Source organism: Thermobia domestica, chromosome 8 (genome assembly GCF_964235325.1).
Source record: "Thermobia domestica chromosome 8, izTheDome1.hap1.1, whole genome shotgun sequence".
In the NCBI taxonomy this organism is placed as follows: Eukaryota; Metazoa; Arthropoda; class Insecta; order Zygentoma; family Lepismatidae; genus Thermobia; species Thermobia domestica.
The window spans coordinates 123,190,216-123,214,649 of NC_137461.1; the positions used below are offsets into that span (position 1 = coordinate 123,190,216).

At 38.0% G+C, this 24,434-nt stretch overlaps 2 protein-coding genes across 2 annotated transcripts in view; both read left to right on the top strand.

Moving 5' to 3' along the window:
- Positions 1-24,434, top strand: part of LOC145693192 (sodium/hydrogen exchanger 9B2-like) — a 231,434-nt gene that overhangs the window by 115,377 nt on the left and 91,623 nt on the right. The window lies entirely within an intron of this gene.
- LOC145692287 (zinc finger MYM-type protein 1-like) lies at positions 2,530-5,172 on the top strand. The gene has a single exon (XM_081767585.1). It carries the CDS (start codon positions 2,530-2,532, stop codon positions 5,170-5,172), a length of 2,643 nt encoding a protein of 880 aa, XP_081623711.1.

Consider the following 24,434-nt stretch of genomic DNA (forward strand, 5'->3'; position numbering starts at 1 on the left):
TTCCTACCACTTCCGGTTTGATTATTGTCTTTATAAACGAACTCAATTCCTCACTTTTCGTACTGTTCATTCTGGTTAAAATTGATTGTGTTCTTGAGATTTTGTCTCTCGCAGACAGACACACGAACGGCCAGAATAATTACATATATAGGAAAATTTTGGTTTTGGTTTGATTTCAGTTTGGTTTCCCTTTCGCAACAAGGGCTATAAGGCATGCTCCTACAGCTTAACATGGAATTTGAACGCCTTGAGCTTCCACAAAAGGAGTTTATGATAAGTTTTCTTTAACATTACTTGAGAAGTCTGACAAATAGTGTATTATAGTATTACAAACATACAGTTGACTTCAAAAACAAGTTATCTATCATATAGGACTTGACTTGATTTTCAGTTTAGTATCTCTTTTAGCACCGAGGCTATCTGAGACGTAGACCTACAGTTTAACGTGGGATCCGAACGACTGAACTTATGCTGTGAATCGAACCCAGGTCTCCCACACCAAAGGAGCATACGCTAACCTCTTAGATACGAGGGAGCTCCATATATATATACCATATATGTTAAGTGGGTATTAATACTTTCCTATGTAAAACATTGTTTATTGGTTGGTTGGGTTAAAATTTAGCGTACTTTTCAAAACTGGGGCTGTGTGACGCGTGGATCAACAGTTTAAGGTTGAATCCGAACTGCCGTAAAGCGTTCAAATTTCAATGTTGTCCCACCGAGAATGAGGAACCCTATGCATCAAAGGCGTCAGATCAGTCAGTAGGGCCATCAGATCAGTCAGTAGGGTAAGTCATACTGTTTTGTTAAAAGTTTAATAATATGATTCATCTTAATAAAAGCAATAATAAACGATTGTCTTCATATATCATAAATTAATATTTCGTTATTATCCTGACAATATTGCATAACTCATTTGTCCTGAAAAAATGTACAAGGGGTAGTTTATTCTTGAGTGTGAATTTTTTCGGATGTTTTTTTTTTAAAGACACGCCATTTAATTCATATTTCATAAATAAATATTGATTATTTCATTAATAACTTATAATGTTCTGTAAATTATTCCTTAAGAAAAAAAATCACAAAACGGTAGTTTACTCTTGGGGATGAGTTTCTTTTCAGACTACTTTCTCAAAAACGACACGGACTATTTTGGTTATATTTTACAAATAAATATTTCTTTATGGAAGTTATTTCTTATGAAAAAAATCTTCTTTTGGAGATGTGTTTTCTTTCTGTGAAATTTTCCGAAAACGTCTTATAATTTTGTTTGTATTTGACAAGAAAGCATTTCATTAATAACTGTAACACAACATGATTTAGTTTAAGAAATTGGAGCGAGAAAGTTTAGTGCAGTGGCTCGTACCTTTTATTTAATTTCCACTAGTAGACTAATAGTATACATGAATTTTCGATCGTTACCTACCATTGTGAGCAGGGTTGATGTATTTAAAACAAAATGCTTAAAACAAGTGTTTAAAACATGTTTAAAACGTGGGCTGTTGTTTTATTCAGTTTGTTTTAAACATTTTAAACAAAGTGTTTTAAACGTGTTTTTTTTTTTCGATGGTGGTTGGACATGTTTAAAACAACTAAAATATCAGATTGAATTAATTTTCTAACAAACAACCCATCCTCCGCAGGATTTGTGAATGGAGTAAATTACAAGCAGAGTTATATTCTTATTATAACAGCAATTACTGAACAAAATTCTGCACATCAATGTGCGTATAACTAAACCAACAGAAATTCAAGTGAAGTAATTGAACATTTCTTAATTTCCAAGAATAATGGAGGTTAAACACGCTATACATTATTCTAAGATCCAAATTCACAATTCAAAATTTGAGTATTTTTTTAGTCACTATCATTTCCATCAGAGGCGGCCTTTGGGGGTGGCGACTGGGGCATCCGCCCCAGGCCCCGCGATAGGATATTCTCTTGTCACAGTCAGCTCAAATATGCGGGGCCTTTGCAACATTCTAATGTACCGTAGCTTAGAGTTAAAGTGAATACTTTGGCTAATAATACGGTGTGGTGGATTTCTTCGGAAACCAGTTTTAATAAACCAGAACTTCTTACTCAATATTTTACTTTTAGAAGCCTTAAATTCTTGAAATCTACACCATTACTATGAAAGTGTTTAGGATGATATTTTTGGTTTTAAAGTACCGTAATAATTACGCCCTTGAGTTTCGGATTAACAATGGGTCAGCAAACAAGGCGACGCTAATACCATGCACGTGACTCTAAATGGCCTTATCTCAACTTTTCTTTGTTGTCGAAATAGAGTGAGAAGTCATGTTGTTTGTTGCTTTTGGGTCAGAAGAGTGGTCCTTTTGCTACGGACACCTCTGAGTCATCGCTTCCAAGAAATAGCTCCTATTGCACGCCTTGTGTAGCACCTCAGTTTGGCTTCGGAATTCGGACCGCGCAGTCGTAGTGAGATGTGGATACGTAATATTATGGTTAGTGCGTGAGTGTCTTCCGATTATTCGTTTATTGGGCAAAGAATAAGTGACCATCATGAGTGGCAGAGACAGAGACAAATTCCGTAAATACGAAAGTGGGGCTGCGAAAGCCAAGAAACGGAAATATAAAGAAGATTTCATTCAGAAGCAAAAGGGATCTTTGGACAAGTTTGTTGTAGCGGTAAAATCAAAGGATCAACACCAAAAACTTGAGAACACGGATGATGATTTGTCTGTGACTGTGAGCGATCGGTGTGATGCGACAGACCAGGTTGTGATACCAAGTTTTGCGTCCGACGAAAAAAAACTAGCCGGCAACAAAACTGTTTCTACGCCCTGTTGTCCCACAAGCAACAATGAAAACTTGGTGCAATTCTCTGGGGACAACGTTGTTGCAACAGACCCAGAAAGTGACCTCTCCTGTGAAAGCGCGACCATTCCTCTGCATACTTCTGACACTCTTCAAACGACGAGCACACTGTTCGAGGACATATACGATCCAGGTAATTGGAAACATATTAACAGTGAAGTGCGTGACATTTTAGTGGAGAAGGGTCCAATCAGGCTAAGTGACTGTGAATACCCAAAGGACGAAAGTAACAGACATTTTTCGAACAATTTCTTTACACGGAGGATGCCGAACGGAGAAACAGTGGATAGGCGATGGCTAAGTTATTCGAAGATCAAAGACAGAGTATTTTGCTTTCCTTATAAGTTGTTTGGCTCGACAGCTACTAGAGGCCAGTTAGCAAACGAAGGCTGCTGCGACTGGAAGCATCTTGGCGATAAACTTCAGCACCACGAAGTTTCTGTAAATCACGTTAAGTGCATGACAGCGTGGTTGGAATCAGCTCGGAGAATGTCCAATGGTAGCGCAATAGATAACATGATGCTAGAACGAATTAGAAAAGAAAAGCTGCATTGGCGCGCAGTGTTAACAAGAATTCTAGCGATTGTACAGTACCTTGCCGAAAACAACAGCGCATTTCGTGGGAGAACGGAGAAACTTTATGCGCCGAACAATGGTCAGTTTTTAGGCTTAGTTGAGATGCTGGCCAAATTCGATCCAACCATGCAAGAACATCTCCGCCGAATTAAGAACGACGAGGCTCACGACCATTACCTCGGGCATAGGATCCAAAACGAGCTTATCGACCTGATGGCGTCAGAAGTAAAGGGGAAAACTATTAATAAAGTGAAACTTGCTAAATATTTTGCTGTCATCCTTGACTGCACGCCTGATGTTAGCCACAAAGAGCAGATGTCCCTAATATTGCGTTTTGTGGACGTATCAGATCCGGAAGTGAAGGTGATGGAGCACTTCATCGAATTTCTGAATGTGGACAACGCAACAGGAAAGGGGTTGTCTGAAGCTCTTCTTGCCGCACTGGCGAACCTCGGTGTGGACATCGCCGATTGTCGTGGCCAGGGGTACGACAATGGTGCGAACATGAAGGGAAAATACCAAGGAGTTCAAGCGCACATTCTTCGCATGAACAGTCGAGCATTTTACACTCCGTGTGGCTGCCATAATTTGAACCTTGTTTTAGGAGACATGGCTAAATGCAACTCCCAAGCAGTGACGTTTTTTGGTGTCATACAGAGAATATATAAATGCTTTGCTGCCTCGGCTGAAAGGTGGAAAATTTTGGAAGAAACAGTGTCTTTCATGACTACAAAATCACTTTCAGAAACGCAGTGGGAGTGCCGCCTGGAAAGTGTGAAAGCGCTGCGTTATCAGACGAAAGAAGTCAAAGAGGCACTGTTGACTGTCGCAGATACCGCCAATGATCCGCTAGTAAAAAGTGAAGCCGAATGTCTTGCAAATTATGAGCTCGAAAGCTTCGAGTTTGTTCTGAGCTTAATCATATGGTATGACATTTTATTTGCTGTGAATGCTGTCAGCAAAACTTTGCAATCAGCTGACATGCAGCTCGATGTAGCAATACAGCAAATCAAAGGCCTTGTTACTTTCTTGAGAAAGTACCGGGAAACCGGATTCTCCGATGCTATGATCGCAGCAAAGGAAATTGCGTCCGAAATGAACGTAGCTCAGAAATTCAAGGAACGAAGAGTCAGATGCAAGAAAAAACAATTCGATTATGAGGGTAACGACGAAGAAACATCTTCGCCGGAGGAATCCTTCAGAACAGGATATTTCTTATGGATAGTGGATCAAGCACTTACCTCAATGGAAAAAAGATTCGAACAACTGGAAGAGTATGCTTCAATCTTTGGATTTCTATACAACTTGAAGGGTTTGCGGTCGTTGAACGACGATTATTTGTTAAAGTGCTGCATGGATTTGGACAACATGTTACGCGCAGAAGATTCACGCGATTTAGACGGAATTGACTTGTGCGCAGAATTGAAGATTTTTCGAGAAATGCTTCCCGATAACATCAATGCCGCCCAAGAGTGTCTTCAGTACGTTTGGCCCATTCTAGATTCATTTCCCAACATCGTTATTGCATACAGAATTATGTTGACAATTCCTGTGACAGTTTCCAGCGCGGAAAGAAGCTTTTCGAAGTTGAAACTTATCAAAAACTATCTACGATCAACAATGTCGCAAAGCAGATTGTGCGGTTTAGCTATTTTGTCCATCGAAAAGGAAGTTGCCTCAACAATGGACTACGAGGAACTTATCAACGATTTTGCACAGCGAAAAGCCAGAAAAGTGGACTTCCGTCTGTGACCGTCAAAGCAGCTGCTTCGTAAGTCAGTGATAGTTTTATTATGTGTTCTAGTTTGTTGATATTGCATGCATGTAAAATGTTTCCGAATCATTAATGTCGTAAGTTATATCGACCCCCATGCCATAAGAACTCCTTACCCCCTCAAAAATTTCACTTATGTTTCCTGGCTTCGGAGGGGGGGCTTCGCCTACCGAACCCCCCACCCGGGGCCCCGCATACTACTAAGGCCGCCTCTGTTTCCATAATAATCATCAGTTCTCACATCATAAACTAGAAGAAATACTCTGATAACTATATAACTCATAGAAAAGAGCAGTGACTAGCCTACAAGGAGCAAATGACATATTTTAACTAAACAGTTTTCAAGACACATCTCTCTTATCTGCAACATGGATAGCTAACAATGATTAGTGTCTACGGCATAACAACACAAATAACCTTTAGACGCCCGCCAGGGATTTTAACAAAATGGTAGACTCTGACGTTCGGAGCTCTGGTGACCCCCCTAATTATCACCAGAGTCATGATTTATACACCATTGGAAAGTTTGTAGATCACAGATTCCAACGAGGTAACATTCGTGAAATTCCCGCTGTATTCGTAGAAAAAGAACAGCCATAAAAATCATTTTAAAAAACAAAAATATTGACTTTGCAGGGCCCTGGTAACCCTTGCAGTCACCCTACGCTGACAAAATGATGCTAATGTGTAGGCCATATACTTGTGACAATAATATAAGAAATGGTAGCCATGCTGCGATTGCGTAATGAATTCGTTTTATGTAGGAAAATTTTATATATATATATATATATATATATATATATATATATATATATATATATATATATATATATATATATGCAGAAGAACATTCATTGAATTAGACATTCTCTCCCCTCCCCCGCCATAGTACCTCCAAAAATGTAACATATATGCCTATTTAGATTATTGTTTTAAACAAAATAAATATTTTAAACGTGTTTTTTTTGTGCGTAAAACAAAGTACTTTGTTTTAAACATTAAAAACATTTTAAACAAAAAATGTTTTAAACACTTTAAAAAAGTTTTTTTTTGTTTTCGTTATAAAAAAATATTTCTTTTAAACCCTGATTGTTCGAAGGTAATTGGATTGCCACACAGTTTGATCTGGAAGCAGTGAATTCTGGTCTCGAAAGTCAGAAACGTCGGCGATAAGAATCGATGTGCTGACCACAAATTACCCAATAAAAAGCCGTCAGCCCGGCCATAACCCCACTTCCACTGTAACAACAGATTTTTAGCTTTTTAATAATATGTTAGTTTATTCGTTCGTGTCCTTTTTCAGCAGCGAGGTTAAAAGAATCATTTAAAAGTGTAATCCGAACTACTGTAATGTGTTCAATACTCTCCCACCGGCAATCGAACTCGGAACCACGTGCAAGAAAGGCGCGCTGGCGCTAGCCACTAGTAGTGCGACAAGAGTTATTTTAATTTTAGTGTTTACTACTGTATCCAAGAGCTCCGTAATTGTAATAAAGAAGTCGTTATATTTTTTAAAACCATTTTGTCGCAGTTGAACCAGGATAAAACTTGCTTTAGCTAGGTAACGTTGGTACGTACGCTCTTCTTTGTGTTCATTTCGTATTTTATTGACATATTTCATTTTTGATTATGTGAATCGTGACAGAAAAACACGTGTGTGCACGGCGTGGGTGACAAAAGAGCCCACCTCGAAGATGTTCTTTCTTCTTCGTTCTGGTTGACTCTCAGCTGATTTACGTTTTTTCTTTCTTTCTTGTAGTGACGTCACTCTACGTAGGTCTTAGCAACAAGAGAGAGACTGAATTTAAGTGTGTGTATAAATATAGATATGTATATATATAATAACTTCATCTGTGCAGTACCTCGCATGGATTTTAGTTGTTCTCTGTGCATCTAGTTTGTTGCTGTCACTTTCTTACAGAGCTAACGATTAGATCGCATTGTATTAGGTAAGATTAGTTTACGTATAAACATGTGTCTTCTTTTATTTTTACTGTTTGTATCCTTTCATAATGGGCAACACGATAATGATCTCCAGTAGCATATTTGGGGAGCTATCGGGCCCAAGCCCCCCCAAAATATATTTGTTAGCTTTTCGCATTCCACGTACAACCAGGCACGAAGCCAGGATTTCGTGAAGGGGGGGGGGGGTCCGTGACATGAAATACTGTGGTTATCACAAAAGGGGCTCGATCACTCTAAACTATTTTACTGGAACATATATTGGTTCGTTTAGCCAGGATTTCGTAACGGGAGGGGGGTGGGGGTGGAAGTGACATTAAATTCTGAAGGCCCAGGAGCTCGATCAATCTAAACTACTTTACTATCAACATATATTGGTTTGTTAGGACAATAAAATGAGGGTATGTTGGCAAGTATTTTAATAACAAACTATGAAGACATTTCGAGCAAAATAATAATAAAAAAAAAGTATTGAAAAGATTTTGCAATATTTACGTCCTTCTCCTGTTTATTTAAATATAACAATTTTTCTTTCGTTATGATCTTAATTATTATAAAAAGTACATACTGAATACTGTCTTGTAAACTATCTTCTAATATAAATAAAATAAAGAGTTTGTATGTTTGTTTGTTTGTCTGTCTGTCTGTCTGTGTGCGGCCTGGGGACCAGACGAGTGGACCGAGAGTTACCAAATTTTGGTCAGGGGTACCTTGGCCCAGGCCCCAGTGGAGTCTCAGGGGGGCGTTTACCGGAACCGGCTTGGGAACCAGACAAATTGACCGAGAGTTACCGAATTTCAGTCACGAATACCTTAGTCCAGGCTCCAGACCAGAGTTAAACGTTTTTGTCGAAATTCGAACCAGGGGGTGTCAGGGGGGCGTTTACCAGGACATGTAAAAGTAGTAGAAAATGACCGATATTTATTTATTTATTTAACAATCACCAGATATAGCTCAGAGGCCACTTTACATTGGATATCCAACAACATTAACAATGGAAAGGATTTGGGAAGGTATCGGCCAGGGCCTGTTTAGTAGGTGTCATCCCGGCATTTGCCTGGTAGGATGAGGGAGACCCTGGAAAACCTCAATCAGGATGGTAGGAAGCGGGATTCGAAGCCACGACCTTTCGAATGCGAAGCCATCCCTCTACCACTCGAGCTATTAGTGTCGAATTCATATTTTCGCGGTCGCTGAAATCAATTGTGAAACTCCCAGTCGCATTAACTTCTAAGTTCACGCTATTCGGCTGCGGGCCAGGGGTCACCGGAGGGGGAGTGAGATAGCAAGACATATAAAAGTAATCCAAAATGACCGATATTAGTGTCAAATCCATAGTTTTCGCGGTCGCTGAAATCAATGGTGACACTTCCATTAGCGATGACTTGCAAGCATGCGGGCCGGGAGTCAGCGGGGGGTGGATACCGAGACATGTAAAAAAAAGTCCAAAATGACCGATATTAGTATCAAATCCATAGTTTTCGCGGTCGCTGAGATCAATGGTGATACTCCCACAGGCGTTGACTTCCAAATACAGCCTCTGTGCGAAGCATGTGTATATTCAACTAGTTTTACAATATATGCGTTCCTTCTTTTGAATCAAATGCTAACAGAACTTTCTTTCAACATAATTTTTTTGTTTTTATTATTCCGTCAACAACTGTCGTTTCTAAATGACAGGTTAAAGGAGCAACAGAAAACTGTTCTTGAAATAGCATGTTTGATACTGCAAGGATGCGATGACGAAAAGTTATGATTAAAAATGTCCACGCTGTTACACAACGGCACTTATGCTTTCGAAAGCTTGAAATCTAAATGACTAGTAGCCGGAATTCTGAGAATTCCATAACTTTTCTTGAAATTTCAAATTCCCTGACCCTTCCAGAATACCTCGCTTACCTCGCCACCATATCGCAAGTAATAAAAATCTCCTCATAAGAAAGAGTAAGCAAAAGCTTCCTGTAGTTTTCTTTTTAAATTTTAACGCTGATCCTTCTTTTTGCCATTTCATTTTGTTTTATCCTTCCTTAATTTTTTCATTTGTGGTCTCGAAGGGAGGGGGGTCCGGACCCCCCTTCGGACCCCCGGACCCCCCCCCTTGGCTACGTGCCTGGTACAACAATAATCATTCTTACCATTTCTAAGAATTTCATTGACTTTTCGTTTTCTTATGCTGTTTCTTCAGAAATAATACTGTATTTCTCACATTTCATTCCATGTAAGAACTGCATTTTTTCTTTCTTTCGTCCATTCTACTTCTTTGTTTCTTTTTCTTAATTATTACTTTATTTCGTTCCTCCTATCATACTTTCGACGGTTGTTGTGATTCAAGTCGGCCGTTGCCAGTAACTCCAAAACTAACAAGGGACCATTCCAATTTGGTGAATTCAATTACTGAAAATGATTGCTAGCATGGCATTCAGCACCAAAAGAAACATAGAACAAAACGTTGTTTATAAATTAAGGCAAAGTGCGAAGATAAAACGTAGAAAATGTCTAGAAATGCCATGTTAATTTTGAGACGAATAGAAGAATTGAGGTAAATTGTTGAATATGAGCAACATGTAGAGCTCCACTGAATAGGCGTAATGTGAACAGTATTTTAATTGTCAATTGTACGCAACTGGTTGTGAGAAGAATCAACAGTGTTACAACCGGCACGATTTGTTGGAGGAAATCATTAATATATCAGAACCCTGAATGGGACAGATGTCTTTATGCAAGATACCAAGCCAGCATTGATCCAGTGGAACTGCTTCTCATTCCATTACACGTTTCAAACATAGGTCTACTCCTTGATGTTCCAGGATTCGATCCTATCTCTTTCTACCCTTCGTGCATACAACGTGCTCATGGACCATACTACAGGGTCCTCTAGTTCCTCATTCCCGTCACATTTACGACAGTATTGATACATTGCCATAGCGTGGAACACTACCTATTACAGAGTCTCAAAATGTATTGGCCATTATTGATTTCAATAGACGGTGTGCGTCGAGCTATGTCACATGACCCCTTTCCCGTATATTCTTCTCGCGCCAAGTCCAACATGACGACTTTTCAGATGTCCCCGATGGTTCACATGATGCATATTCAGTGGAGCTCCACATGCATTTCTCATATCAAACATTTGACCTCAATCCCTCTACTCGTTTCAAAATTAACATGGCATTTCTAGACATTTTCTACGTTCTATTATCGCATTTTGCCCTTATTTATCTTCCACCCTATATACGGTCTGCCACTAAACACCCTCTTTTTCTCTGTTTCTTTAGGTGCTGAATCCAGTGCTAGCAATCATTTTTAGCAATTGGATTAATCAAATCGCAATGGTCCCTTGTAAGGGGAGCTGATATGCTAAACTGGTTTTCCACACTAACTTGCACGGATATCAACATAACAGGACTTTAGTTATTCTAGCAAAGGAATATTTACATCATTTAGTTATAAAGAAGGGTAGATTTTGAATTAAAGAAAATCAAGAGGGGATAATAAGTAGCCCGGGGAACAGTGTTGGGTAAGTTACTTGTAAAAATGTAACGCGTTACAAGTTACTTTACTTTCTCTTAAAATGTAACGCGTTAGTAACACGTTACTTGCCTCAAAAAAGTAACTGTTACTTTACTTCGAAAGTAACGCGTTACTAACTCGTTACTTTCAGGTCCGAAACTTTGAATATGTGGGAAAAAAAATCTTATTACTTCAGTTTTCCGTACTGCTATTACTACCGCTATTATTATTATTATTATTATTATTATTATTATTATTATTATTATTATTATTATTATTATTATTATTATTGCACGTTCTGAATCGATTTATGTAAATGCAAGGACAAATTTTTACTTGACAACTATATGAACATTTTAATGTAATGTAACATTGACTAAAATGCCATACTGCGTTACTCGTAGGGATGGGCACGAGTGAATTCGAGCAAGTTTTCTTTGAAATTCGATTCGACTAGAAACAGACATCTTTGAGCTCGACCCGAGAACTCGGCTTGAAAAATTTCCTCCAACTCGACTCGAATTCGGGTCGAGTTTCGAGTCGAGTCAAATCTGGTGTATAGTTTGGAGTACTCTCTTCAAGTATCTTACATAGACAATATAATTATTATCAATGGTACTACTACTACTACAACTTCTTCTTCTTCTTCTTCTATTATTATTATTATTATTATTATTATTATTATTATTATTATTATTATTATTATTATTATTATTATTATTATTATTATAACAACACTGTATATAAACATGAAAGATATGCGGTTTATATATGAATACTAAAAAAAGTAGTTGATTGCCAACCTCGGTAGTCGTGAAATCTAGGAGTAAAGGACATTGCTTACGAGCTTCTGAATTTGGGTTGAGGGTCTAGGTTGAGTATTCGGGCTCGAGCCAAACGTTGTTAAAAGTTATAGAGCACTGGCCAAATATCGTCAAAACTGCTCGGCCCGGGTTTAGAATTGTCAACGACTCGAGCACATCGGCTCACAGCTCATTCACTATCGACTCAAACCGAGAAGTGAGCTGAGCCAACAACTCACCCAACCGAGTCGGCTAGACCCCTTCGCTCAGTTGAGTCGAACCGAGCAGATGGCTTATCCCAACCACGTCAGCTCGAGCCGATGGTTCACCCCAAGCGAGCCGGCTTGAGCCATCGGCTTAGTTAAGCCGAGCCGAGCTAAGCTTGTTATAAAAAATCTCTTATAGTCTCGCTATCGAGACGAGACGAGATGCGAGCAGTGTCCCCTCTCGTGAGCAACACTAAAAGTATTCCATATTACTGCTTAGCTTACATTTCTCATGGCTTTCGCTTTCCAGTGTAATCAGCCCATGATTTCAAAACGAGTTAAAACGAGCGAGCCACTTATCAAACTCGACTCGACTCGACTCGAAACTCGACGCCAAAAACAGTGAATCGGTTCGGAACTCGACTCGAGAATATTACTTTTGACTCGACTCGAAACTCGACTTGGATTCGAGTCGAGTTTTAGCTTGACTCGTGCCCATCCCTATGCGTTAGAAAAAATGGTTGCTTCTTATTATTCTGCTAAACTAATTATATAATAATAACAATGTTGCTATGTAAAATTAAAAATACAGAATATAGAGAAACATTACACTACAACTGATGAAATGAGAACACATGAACTGGGGGTGAATCAAAATTGCCAATAACTCTAAAATCGATACATGCTTTCTAAAGCTAGTTGTTCCAAACTCTATAACCTACGGGACTTAAGGATATGCAAACTGATCTAAAAGAACCCTAATATTACATACCATCAACATTACATCAATAAAGTAGGCCTGTTCATCAGAACAACGTTTATTCATATTAAACCCTTACTGAATGTCGTTCATTATGGCACCCTAATTGTTGATAAATATTTCCCGCCGGGGCACCACTTTACTTTTAAATTATGTTCAGCAGTGGCGTACTTACGATTTTGTTTCGGTGGTGCTTTGCCTGAAAATGTGAAAATTCTGAAAGATATTTTATATACTTTACTATAGTAAGTAAGATTTCGGGGGGGGGGGGCTTAAGCCCGGAAAACTCACCCCTAAATACGCCACTGCTGTTCACCATCATCTTCAGCTTTTAAGAAAAAGTATTCTTTCAAATGTTCGAACGATAAAATATTTTCGTTCTCCATCTTTATAAAAACAACACCATTCAAAGTAAAATAGACTGCCAGTATCATTGCACTCGTAGTTCACTCACTGAATGTATTGATTTGGAGCTGTCAAAATCTACGACAAAATCTTCCAGGTGCTTGCAATCAGTACACGTGATTTCCCTGAGGCTGTCCTCATTTTCCAAAAGCAGCAAGTGGCACTATATTTTGTTATGTAAATAAACAAATCAAATTGTATCTACGTTGGTAGGCTTGCAAATACATTCATAAAGTTCGTAAGTCGAAACGGGAAAGTGCACATCGAGATTTCCCGTTCCGCCTTGCATTAAGATGAAAAGTGATTGCTAGAGGTCATAAGGCGAAACGGGAAAAGTCGAACAGTGCAGGAATTGTCGGTCACTGACATCGTTCATGCTCCTTTGTTCCATTCTGAGAAATTCACTTACAGGAAAGAAACACTTGTTTCCGAAAAAAATACATATATATATATTGTAGTTACTCATCCGAAATGTAACGCGAAAAAGTAACGAAAACTAGGTGCGTTACTTAAAAATTTGTAACGCGTTACCGTTACAGTTACTTTGGAAAAAATGTAACGCGTTACTAGGAAACGTTACTTAAAAAGTAACGCGTTACAAGTAACGCGTTACTTGCGTTACGTTACTTCCCAAGACTGCCGGGGAATTAGGTCGACCAAGAGGATATTTCCTTTTTCTTCTATGAATAGAATAAAAGGTTAGATTCACTGTTAAATATTTATGTGTATCATATCACAAAAGATTTATTAGTCTGCAATTCTTGCAATTGAAACTTCAATTTATACATAAATTAAAATATATTTAATTCTGAAACTCAGGTGGGCAATTGCCCCCTACTTTTCCGTGTTAGATGCATAGCCCCCCGAAACAAAATCCTAAATAAACTACTAATGATATCAAAACTCCATTTTAACATTCTTAAAGCTCCTCGCAACGTTCACCGCTCACTTTTTGTAATTTTTTAAAGTAGCTTGAAGAAAATGAAGAATATAAAAAATGCAGAAAATGAACCAAATAAGTGCTTGTAAATAAACTGTTAACTTCCGGATTCATAAGGACAAGAGCACTATAAAATGAGCATGTAAATTTGCACAATAAATAAATAAATAAACATCAAAATAAGCGAAAAACAAGTTCACCAAAATCAAATGTTTGGTGAATCCAATCCTATTCGCAGGTTTTGGCACCCGGTATGTATTCTTCCGCTTTTTGAAAATATATGTGTGCTCCGCGCCACCCTATTTATTAGATTGTCTTTATTCAATTTAATTTGCTATATTTTATCTATGATGTCATGAGTCATTTCAATTCCATTTGCTACATTTTATCTATGATGCCATGAGTCTAAAATTTCACTGAAATGATATATATTCTCCGTAGCTATGTTACATGTTATTTTATGCATTTCTTTAACTCGCATTTTAATGAAAAGATTAAAATGAATTTAAAATAAGGCACATCTTAAATATACCTAAATATTATTTTTCATATTAACCCCTCAAACTTGCATTTAAATCCATACTCTCCTACCCCACTGGTGGGGTACCTGGTTTGATCTCATCTTCCGTTAAATGAGCTTTGTGATGGACATACACTGTGTCTTGGGGTTCTCCTGTTTCCTCTCACTTAACTTTCGTCACTCCACTATAACCATCTATTTCATCATCACCTTAGCCTCGGTGCACAATCGAGGGCAATGGCGCTGACTTTCCAAAATTTATGTGGGTGCATATCAATGGCGGGACGTGTTAGCCTATATGTTTTCAGGGAAGTCTCGGTATTTGATTTATTTATTTTTAGTTAAAATCTTTTATGAACACTATCATAAAGGGCTGTGCTGTGATACAGTAAAATATGCCGGTACTACTGTATAAGGATAAGTTGGGGCTGGCCTAGCTTAGTCGGCACACGGCTAACTTAAACACGGGTTCAAACCCGGGGCTAAACTAAAAATCTTGTGGGTGCGGCGCACCCACAAGATTATTTGTGTGGGTGTCGGAGCCTCAGAGCACCCACGTACTCGGTGCGATTGATCGAGGGTCGTTAAACTATAAAAATGTTAGTTTTTTAATGTATATTTTTTATTCTCTAATTTTATTCCTACTACAGAATATTCTAAATCATTGTTGATAAAATTGTAATTTCTATTATTGTGCTGTGTTGTCGTTGCTAAGAGCAGGAAAATTCAGTGGTGCGACTTAGGTATTATCGAAAGGACGTATATAAAAATAGCTCGTAAGTAAATATGGAGGATTGGTTTCGAAGTTCTTTTATTGCAAAATACGATGCACATTTTCCTTATATAGACGATATTGTCGATACCATCAGCTGCGACAGGAGGTGTACGGAATACCAAAGTAAGGACAGTAACGGTAATACTATATGGAGCTTCAAGTTCGACGAAGAAGTAGTCACAAAATATTTCATATTCACTCTGCGAGCGTATGCCGTCTTCTGGATCTCTCCACAAGAAATGTCTGTGACTGGAATACTTCCTTATGTTAGTATTCGATCTGACTTGAGATCTTTTGTTCAAATACACAGACTGGATGCCAGTGACGACTGTTTCTCTATACACGGCGATGAATCTTCGAACTCATTAATTACAGATGAAGCAGGTGACGAAGTTGAAGAAATTGATGAATTACCGTCGAACAACACCTTCTTATACTTTCTACACACTTCTAACTCTCTCACCACCCTTGACTCAGACGATAGCAGCCGATATGTAACAACTGAAGGGAGCTTTTTAGATGATATTCCAGAATCAGAACTAGATGGAATAATCTTCGATACAGATTCAGACACTCCAGAAAATAAGAAGTCATGGTGGAGCTATATTTTCTGCTGTTTCAATGGCTGTTTCTAATAAAGGATTAGTGTGCTTTTATATATTTGGAGCCTCTATTTCATCTATAGAGCTCAGTTAACAGGGAAGACTTCAGCAACTGACAGCTTCAGCTGACACACTAAACTTGAAGCCCCTGAATCGAAAATACCTATATATGCCACTATCTACTCATTTGGTAAACAAGAAAGGAAGAAAATTTTAATTGTAGATGCAGTGCCTTGGCTCATATTAATGACAATGTTTTGGTAGAAAAATAACGGTTCTAATTTTCCATATTTCGATTTTTATACATACATAATTATGAATTACATTAAACACTACAAAATAGTGAAGAGAAACAATATAATTGAGATAGACAAGTAATCAACTGTGAAGACGGATCATCGGCTTTCTCCTATGAAATTTTGAATCTTCCTGGATTAAGGCTTGTTCAAAAAAGAAAAGAAAAAGAGCTTTCCTTATGAATTTGAGTTACCACATGTGGAATAACATTGTATTCTGTCATATTGTATTAACTGTCCTAATATATTGTAAAGAAGCGAAGCATTGTTGCTTCTATGGTTTGTATTTGAAATGTTACTTGTGTGTAATGTATGTTTGAAATGTAATTGCAAAAATTGTTTGAAATAAATGTAAACACATGTGACAATTCATCCGCAATGAGGAAAGCAATTTTAGTTTGAAAAAGAAAGAAAGAAAAAAAAAACATTTGCTTTGGGAAGTTGAGTGACGACAAAAGGATCACCGTGGAGAAACCAATAGAATTAATGGCTGCTGATGCTCGAGATGAAGGTTTCCAACATATACATCTGATCTTTATCTAGGCATCTTTGGACTTTATTGGAAAGAAAAAAAGGAAATGAAAATTAATTACTGCCGTTTTTCCAAAGATATCTTCAAACGTTAGTCTTCGAAAAATTTATAACTTTCCACTTTCGAATCGAAACAATAATAAATAACCATCCGTTGTTCAACCTGAGTTATTATTTATATTATTGTTTTGAAACCACGAAGAGAAGATCATATAACTTAAAGTATATAACAGCAGTTCTCAACGTCGGGTACGTGAAACCCTTGAGATACGCGCCGAACCGTTTGGTTCACGTTAATTAGTAACAAGAAAAAAAAAAAAAAAAAAAAAAACGACAATCTTTGCTAACAATGTAAACAATGTACACACATATCAAAAAGCCTTAACACAAGGTACACTAGATAGGGAATAGAAGAAAAGTGTAAAACACTAAGTACGAAAGTGCTTAATCAAATAACTAATTTGTATTCGAAGTCTGCAGAATTGAACGGTGAAAGTTCTCAGTAATCAATTTCGTAAGTGAATGAATAATTAGAAAAGGTTGGGTGTAATAGTTTATTGTCCCTTTCAGCACTGAGGCTATATGAGACGTGGATCTACACCTTAGCGTGGCATCCAAATAACATGAATTCTGACAATCGAACACCTATTTATCTCGCCTAAGGCACATATGCTAATAATTATTATTTAAGGACGAGGGAGCTCTATAATTAGAAAACAATGAACTAAGATGACTTATTAAAATTTCTGAAGGGATTTTTGCCTCATTAAGCCAACCACATATCACAAAAATCTCGGGGATACCCTGGGATATCGGATTTGATTTTAGCGTTCTGTTCACCAGCCCGGTACGATGAGACGTGGACTTTTAGCTTAACGTGAAATTTGAATCACAAAATGTCCCGCCAGAAATCAAACTAGGATCTTGGAATGTGCAAGGAACGTCACATTTTTCCCAGTGGATGTCCCATTTTCCCAACGGATATCTCGGGGTCATCCTGTAAGGAACTTGAAGCGAAACTACTCTAATCGCTGTTTTGATTTTTTTTTTTTTAATATCAACGTTAATGGCATAATATTGAAATACAATATTATGCTAAAGAACATAGAAAAACGAATGTTTCCCATGCATTATCACGCTCGCAGTAAATCCAAATGTAGTAAGTTTTATCTCCATCTTCATAGCATTTATGATAATATAAGAAATACGCTTTGCAGTATTTCTTACGATAATATAAGAAGTACATTGGAGCCATATCTCTGTATTGTTTTGAACTACGACTTGAAAGAATCGTACCATGTAAGCGTGATATTCCTACGCTATACGCATGCCCGGAATTTCTTTATTTTTGTTAACTCGGAGATCTATTAGGATGATATAGCAATAGCAGAATGAAGTACTAACAATAAGGCTACCGGTTGAGAGAACTATAATATATATGAAGTCGAGGCTTGCCTTAGCAGACAAACCAAAAGAGAAGGCTATGTGTGAATGTGGCGCCAAAACATGCTACTGGGCATATGAATATTATAAAGGCAAAATATGTTCTTGCCACATATATCGAGCGTGCAGGAAATCACTTGAAGCTTTTCCTCGCTCGATCGTAACAGATCAGTAAACCACTTCTTGTGATTACTGTTGATCTGGGAAAAAGAAAATCAAATGAAATGAATCTTTGAATTTTACGTCCCACGGTTATGCCGGCTAGGCTAAAGGAGACGGTGATGGTGATAAAGGAATGAAATGGTGGAATGAAGAAAGTGGGAGAAAACGGGAGAACCCCCAGGAAACCCACGCACACGGTTTTTGTCCTCACACAGTTCACTTGGTGGGAGTAGGGTTTGAACTCGGGATCCCATGCACCAGAGGTAAACGCTACTTCTCTACTAAACAAGTAGCGTTTTATTAAGAAACTTACGTATATATGTCGAGTTACGAAGTTTTTGGAGGGGTCTGAACGCGGTGGACTCCTCGTGAGAGCGCCCGTGGAGCGGGTATATGCCAAGGTATATTAAAAATTGCCTATATTACTGAAAAGAAAGCAAACTTTTATCAGTAAAACACAATAAAACCTCATATTTCTTGAACGACCTGAAATTGAACTGATGCTATATTCAGCATATAGTCCGAACCTCGCAACTATGGTTTCCCCATCAGGATCCTGCCGCCTATAGTCGGACAATTTATCCATACCGACCAGATGTCGCGGTTGAATTGCCGGCGCCGGACACCGGCGTCTTTCCGCGCGATTTTCGACCGCGACGAATAGTTGCATTGCCGAGCAGTAGGCAAACCGCCGGAAATGAGCATTAAATGCACCGGCGCCGCCGCCGAAAAGAGGCCGGCATAAGGAGTCGGCAGAGGGTCGGAAAGAGGCCTTTCCGATTGTTTTGCCGACTCTGACGGTCGGCAACAGTTGGCAAAGAGTCGGCAAAGGGCATTTTATTTTACGATTTTCGACCGCTTGCCGCCTCGGCAGAAGGTCGGCAACTTTGAACAAGTAGATCGTCGTGTCGCCGCGGACGAGTGCCGGCTGCCTCCGGCGGCAATCCCTCTTTCCGACCGCGACTTACTGATGGGGTTCTGGTCCACATGCTCTGATCCATAGCTTACTCTCTGCGCTTGCGATTCTAGGTCAACAAGAGACGGAAGTTGTAGTACTAGAGTTTTCCATAATGAAAAATAAAATCGTGAGGTGACCAGGAAAGAAGTACGTAATTCAATTAATTACGTATGGAGAAAACATAAAAAATGAAAATAAATAAGAAGGAAACTAAAGTGATAAAGTGCACAAGAGGTGGACAGGAAGGGGCAAACGTATGGCCAGAGGGAGAGAAAATCGAAGACATTAAGACGTTCCCGTATGTAGGACGGTACGTGACGTTTGGGCGCCGCCGTTTGGGCACTGGACGTTTGGGCGCGAAGCCATTTGGGCGCCAGACGTTTGGGCGCGAGTTAAAAAGTCGTTATGTTAGGCGCTGAGTACTAAGTTCGAATCAAGATATCACAAGGTGTCTACTGTAGTGGAAGTCCTTGAATTATACTGGATTTTGTTTTACATACTAGAAATACTGAAATTTCAAAATTATAAAAACTGAATTAACAATTAAAATTTGTAAATTTAAGTTTCAACGAAAGTTAAGTGTGCTTTTTATTTGATAACTTTTCAAGCCAAATGTAAGTCGATCACATTACATATGATTGACTGCATTACATACATAGTGAGCCTGTTCCATTAAAAAACTTAAAGCAGGCCTTCTACTGTACTGCAATAAGTGTGAATGTCAAACACATTTCTAGTGGCTAAATGACCAATATATGTACACTTAACTATTATTTTTCACTTTGAAATCGTTGTTTTTTTTTCTTTCGCCACTTTCTTTAATGTAGATTAAATGCTTACAGTGGGACGAAAAAAATGTGTGTTAAGTTTTGATTTTTATATTGGAATGTTAATAAAAAAAAGTGATACCAGAAATACGGCATACTACAGTTCCTAAACTCAATGTGTTAGACATCCTGTATGCAAAATATGTCTTAGACACCATGTATGCAAAGTATCTTTCCCTCAACTCGATTAGGATATAGGATTTTTAGATTTCTGGGCTCTCGGCATCTAAGGCCATTTAGCCCGTCACGTTTGAGGGAGCACACTATCCGGGGAAAGGGAAGGAAGAAAGGATTGGGGAAGGAAGGACCTGGACCTATAAATTAGGTACCACCCCGGCATTTGCCTGATGTGAATGAAGAAAACCCAGGAAAACCTCATTCAGGGTGGCTGGCCTGAAAGAGCGTGTTACAATTTTTCGACCGAGTGCCCCCACCGGGAATCGAACCCGGGACCGATCGCACTGAAGGCGAGAGTGTTAGCGACTACGCTGCAATCTTTTATTGGTAGTTCTTTATTGGACTTAAGGAAGAGAAGAGTTTGGCAAACGTAATACGAAAGAAAACAAATTTTAATATTCACAAATATGTAATTATTAACTTTCTTTAAAAAAATACAAAAATTAAATCAGTATGTTTTAATTAACATTAAGAAAATTAACAGTTCGTCTGATTCCTTTATTTCCTAGCTTTCTTATATAATACAAAAATTAGATCAGAAGTACAAGAACCGTGAACAAGCGAAAAATCAATCCATGACGAGGTTAGGCAACAAATACCACAAACGCATTAAACTATTTAATTTAAATGAATAAATAAGATAGAGATAGAAAATATACAGATAAATGAGGTGAGATAAAGATAGAAGTGTAGGAAATGTATATATCTTGATTGGCGCTTAGTTTTCAGTGCCTAGCTTACTTTATATGTCGTAAATTGTGATTTTTACTATGTACCTCGCGCCCAAACGTCCGGCGCCCAAACGGCAGCGCCAAAACGTCCGCGCCCAAATGACGGCGCCCAAACGTCCTGTCCCGATGTAGGAAGTCTAATATCCTCGGACGGAAGAAGTGAAAAAGGCCTAATTCCAGAATAGCGTAGGCTAAACAAGCATTCAATAGGAAAAGAGGACTGCTAACATCAAGAAATGTGCCATTGGACGTTCGAAAACGATTTATTAAAATTCTAGTATGGAGCTTGGCTCTTTACGGATCAGAGACGTGGACACTGAGAAACGCTGAAATATCCGAGCTGGAGGCATTTGAAATGTGGTGTTAGCGCAGAATACTGCACCTATCATGGACCGAAAGGAAAAGGAATGAAGATGTACTAAAAGAAGCTAATGAAGGACGACAGATCATGAAGATAATAGGAAAAAGAAGAAACAGCATGCTTGGTCATCTTATTTGGCACTCTGATTGGATCACCGTGTTGATAGAGGGAAAGTCAGAAGGAAAACCAGGAAGAGGAAGATTAAGGATAGAATATCTAGATGCAGTTACTAAGAAGAAACCTTATCAAAGTATAAAACAGCTCAACCAAGGGAGAGAAAGTTTTAAAATTTCCATGTTACCCATCAAACTATGGTTGAAGAGAGAAAGAAGAAGAGGTATATATATATATGCACGCTACCTAATCTTGTTAGATTAGGTATTTGTGGAACATGTATTAAGAATAGTACAAATTTGGATAAATTTATGCTTGTTTTTTTATACTTTTTAAAATCGTTTTCATAGTTATATCTTAGAGGAGATCTTTATATAAAAATATTTTTTCCAAAACATTTTTAATTAAAATAATTATGTAATTTAATCAAATGCATGCGTCAATATTGTGCCATTTTCTGACGAAAAGCTATTCTTGCAACCTTTTAAAATTATTTCCGATTTACACACGATATTTTGCTTATGGGGCATATCTTTTACTCAAGTGAGATTTTCAACTATGTGCCGGCGCAAAAAGTACGTCGTGTTGGTAATAAATCTCTTCCTTCATAACCTTTCAGCTGTATAAGAACATCAAGCACATATTAACTACAGGGAGACTCCCACCACGTTGCTGAGTTGCAGAAGCAAGGTCTAAAGTTAGGCAATGTATGCACATACACATACTGTGTATGTTTTTCCAATTCAGTGATTCGCTAACGCGCATGTTTAGACACTAAATTTAGACATTGTATCTACAACCTACATCGTGTTTAACGTTCATATTAATCTCATTATTTACGAGCTTCTTCTTCTTCTTCTTCTTTTTCTTTTTTCATTAGGTTCAACTTCGGTCTTCGTTAGAGTCACGATGTTTTTACCGCCATGGTCTGGCGTTTGTACGAGATACACGAAGCTAAATCAAATTAATTTAGAAGTTGGTCTCTCGTTGTTGCTATATATATATATATATATATATATATATATATATATATATATATATATATATATATATATATATATATATATAACAAACTTGACTTTAGCATGGGAGATCCGGGTTGGGTTCTTGGTCGGAGCTTATGTTATGTGGTTCGATCTCAGTTAAGCTGTAGGACCGTGTCTCATATAGCGTCAGTGATGAAAAGGACGCTAAACGCCAATACAACCAACTACCTTGTTAATTTGCAGTGATTCACAGCAGCTTAATGATAAAACATTAATCTTCTGTCAAGGAAAGACACAATCCGCGTCGGTATTACTATACTAAACCAATATGCTAATAATTTACTAGTACTTCCGATTTTATTGTTTGATCGCCATAGAATAAAAAGGAAACATATAGCGACAAGCGGTTATTCAAAATCGATTCAGCGTCCCAAGAAAAGATATTATCCCCACCCATAACATTCTTCTAAAACCGGAAGTGGTAGAAATTTCTTAATAGTTTTGGTTTCAATATTGATGTTCAGTTTTTTTTTTCCTAATCGATGCAGCGTCCCAAGGATAGGTTCCATCTCTCCGTTATCCCCTATTCAAACCGTAAGTGATAGGAATTAACTGGGGCTGCGGTGGCTCAGTGGTAGAGCGTTCACCTCTGGTGCTTGGGGTTCCGGGTTCAATCCCAGCCCCCGCCAAGTGAACTTTGTGGTGGACAAACACCGTGTTCGTGGGTTTTCTCGGGGTTCTCCCGTTTTCTCCCACTTTCTTCATTCCACCATTTCATTCATTACTCATCATCACCGTCTCCTTTAGCCTAACCGGCATAACCGTGGGACGTAAAACTCACAGATTTCATTTCATTTCAGGAATTAACTGTTTTCGGTTTCCATGTTTATCGCCGTAAAACAAAAACGGTGATAAATCAAGAAGCGATTTTCTGGAACCGATTCAGTGAGGCAACATAACGTACCATAATGACCCGCAAGACTCAAAACTGGATGTGGTTGAAATTTACTGGAACTTCCGATTTCGATATTGACTTAGAGAAAATATCGGTATGAAGTATCGAGAAGCGATTTTTCGGAATCGATTTAGCATCCAGAGAATGTTTCATTTCATTTGTTAGCTTTTTATTCAAACCGGAAGTGGTAAATATTGTTTATTTACGGTTTCACATTTTATCCCCATAGAACAAAAATCACAATAGATAGCGAGAAACTTTTTTTAAAAACGATTTGGTGTCTTAAGAAAATATTCCATATTCTCCTATATATCTCTACTAAGACCGGAAGTAGTAGGAATCTTCTACATAAGAGTCTTCATCCCGGCGAAATTAGAATACCGCTAATTTTACAGTAATTATGTGATATCTTCAAATAGATAAAAGATAATCGTAATGTGGAACAAGAGCGCCCTAGACAATATTATTTTACATGAGAAACCGTTATCACGACTCACTTATCTGCTTTCGATTTCGAGCCATTTTCAAAATCGGAATTTATTTTCGCGTTTCTAAACGGCTAAAAGCGGAAAGCCACTAGGTGACTTGTGATAACGGTACCTCATGCAAAATAATATTGTCTAGGGTGCTCTTGTTCCATATTTTAATTATCTTTTATCTATTTGAAGATATCACATAATTACTGTAAAGTTAGCGGTATTTTAATTTCGCCGGGATGAAGACTCTTAATAAGTTTCGTCTCTCACTATTACTCTATTGCAGCCGGGAGTTAGAGACTTGTGTCAAAATTGAATTCGCATAGTTTCCAAGTCTACCGTAGTTTCACAAGTGTGAAACAAAACTCGCTTGTTTGTTCAATATAACGTATAACTAATGTAAGTTAGATTTTCTTGTTTGAAAAAAAAAACTATATTTTTGAACAACAAATAAAATCTAATTAAATTTTTAAACCCACTTTTCTATTAAATTTTTGTTTCCCTTCGTTTATCTGCTGGCGTTATGTGTTTTTGTCGACGAGGATGGTGGTTTGGTGCATCTCTCATTCCCCTTCATTACGCCAGCCCCACGTTCATTCTACGCTGAGGATGAAGCTATGGGTTTGCAAGGGGAATCGAGAACGCTCCGCTATGGTGTTTCGGCCACCATTTAAAAATTTTAAAATTTAACATATTTTAAATAAATTCAATTTTCTAGGTAAATATCTTTAATCTCGGGT

Bases quoted from the DNA above. Each gene is read 5' to 3' on its own strand.
- LOC145692287 (XM_081767585.1), top strand. From the start codon at position 2,530: ATGAGTGGCAGAGACAGAGACAAATTCCGTAAATACGAAAGTGGGGCT.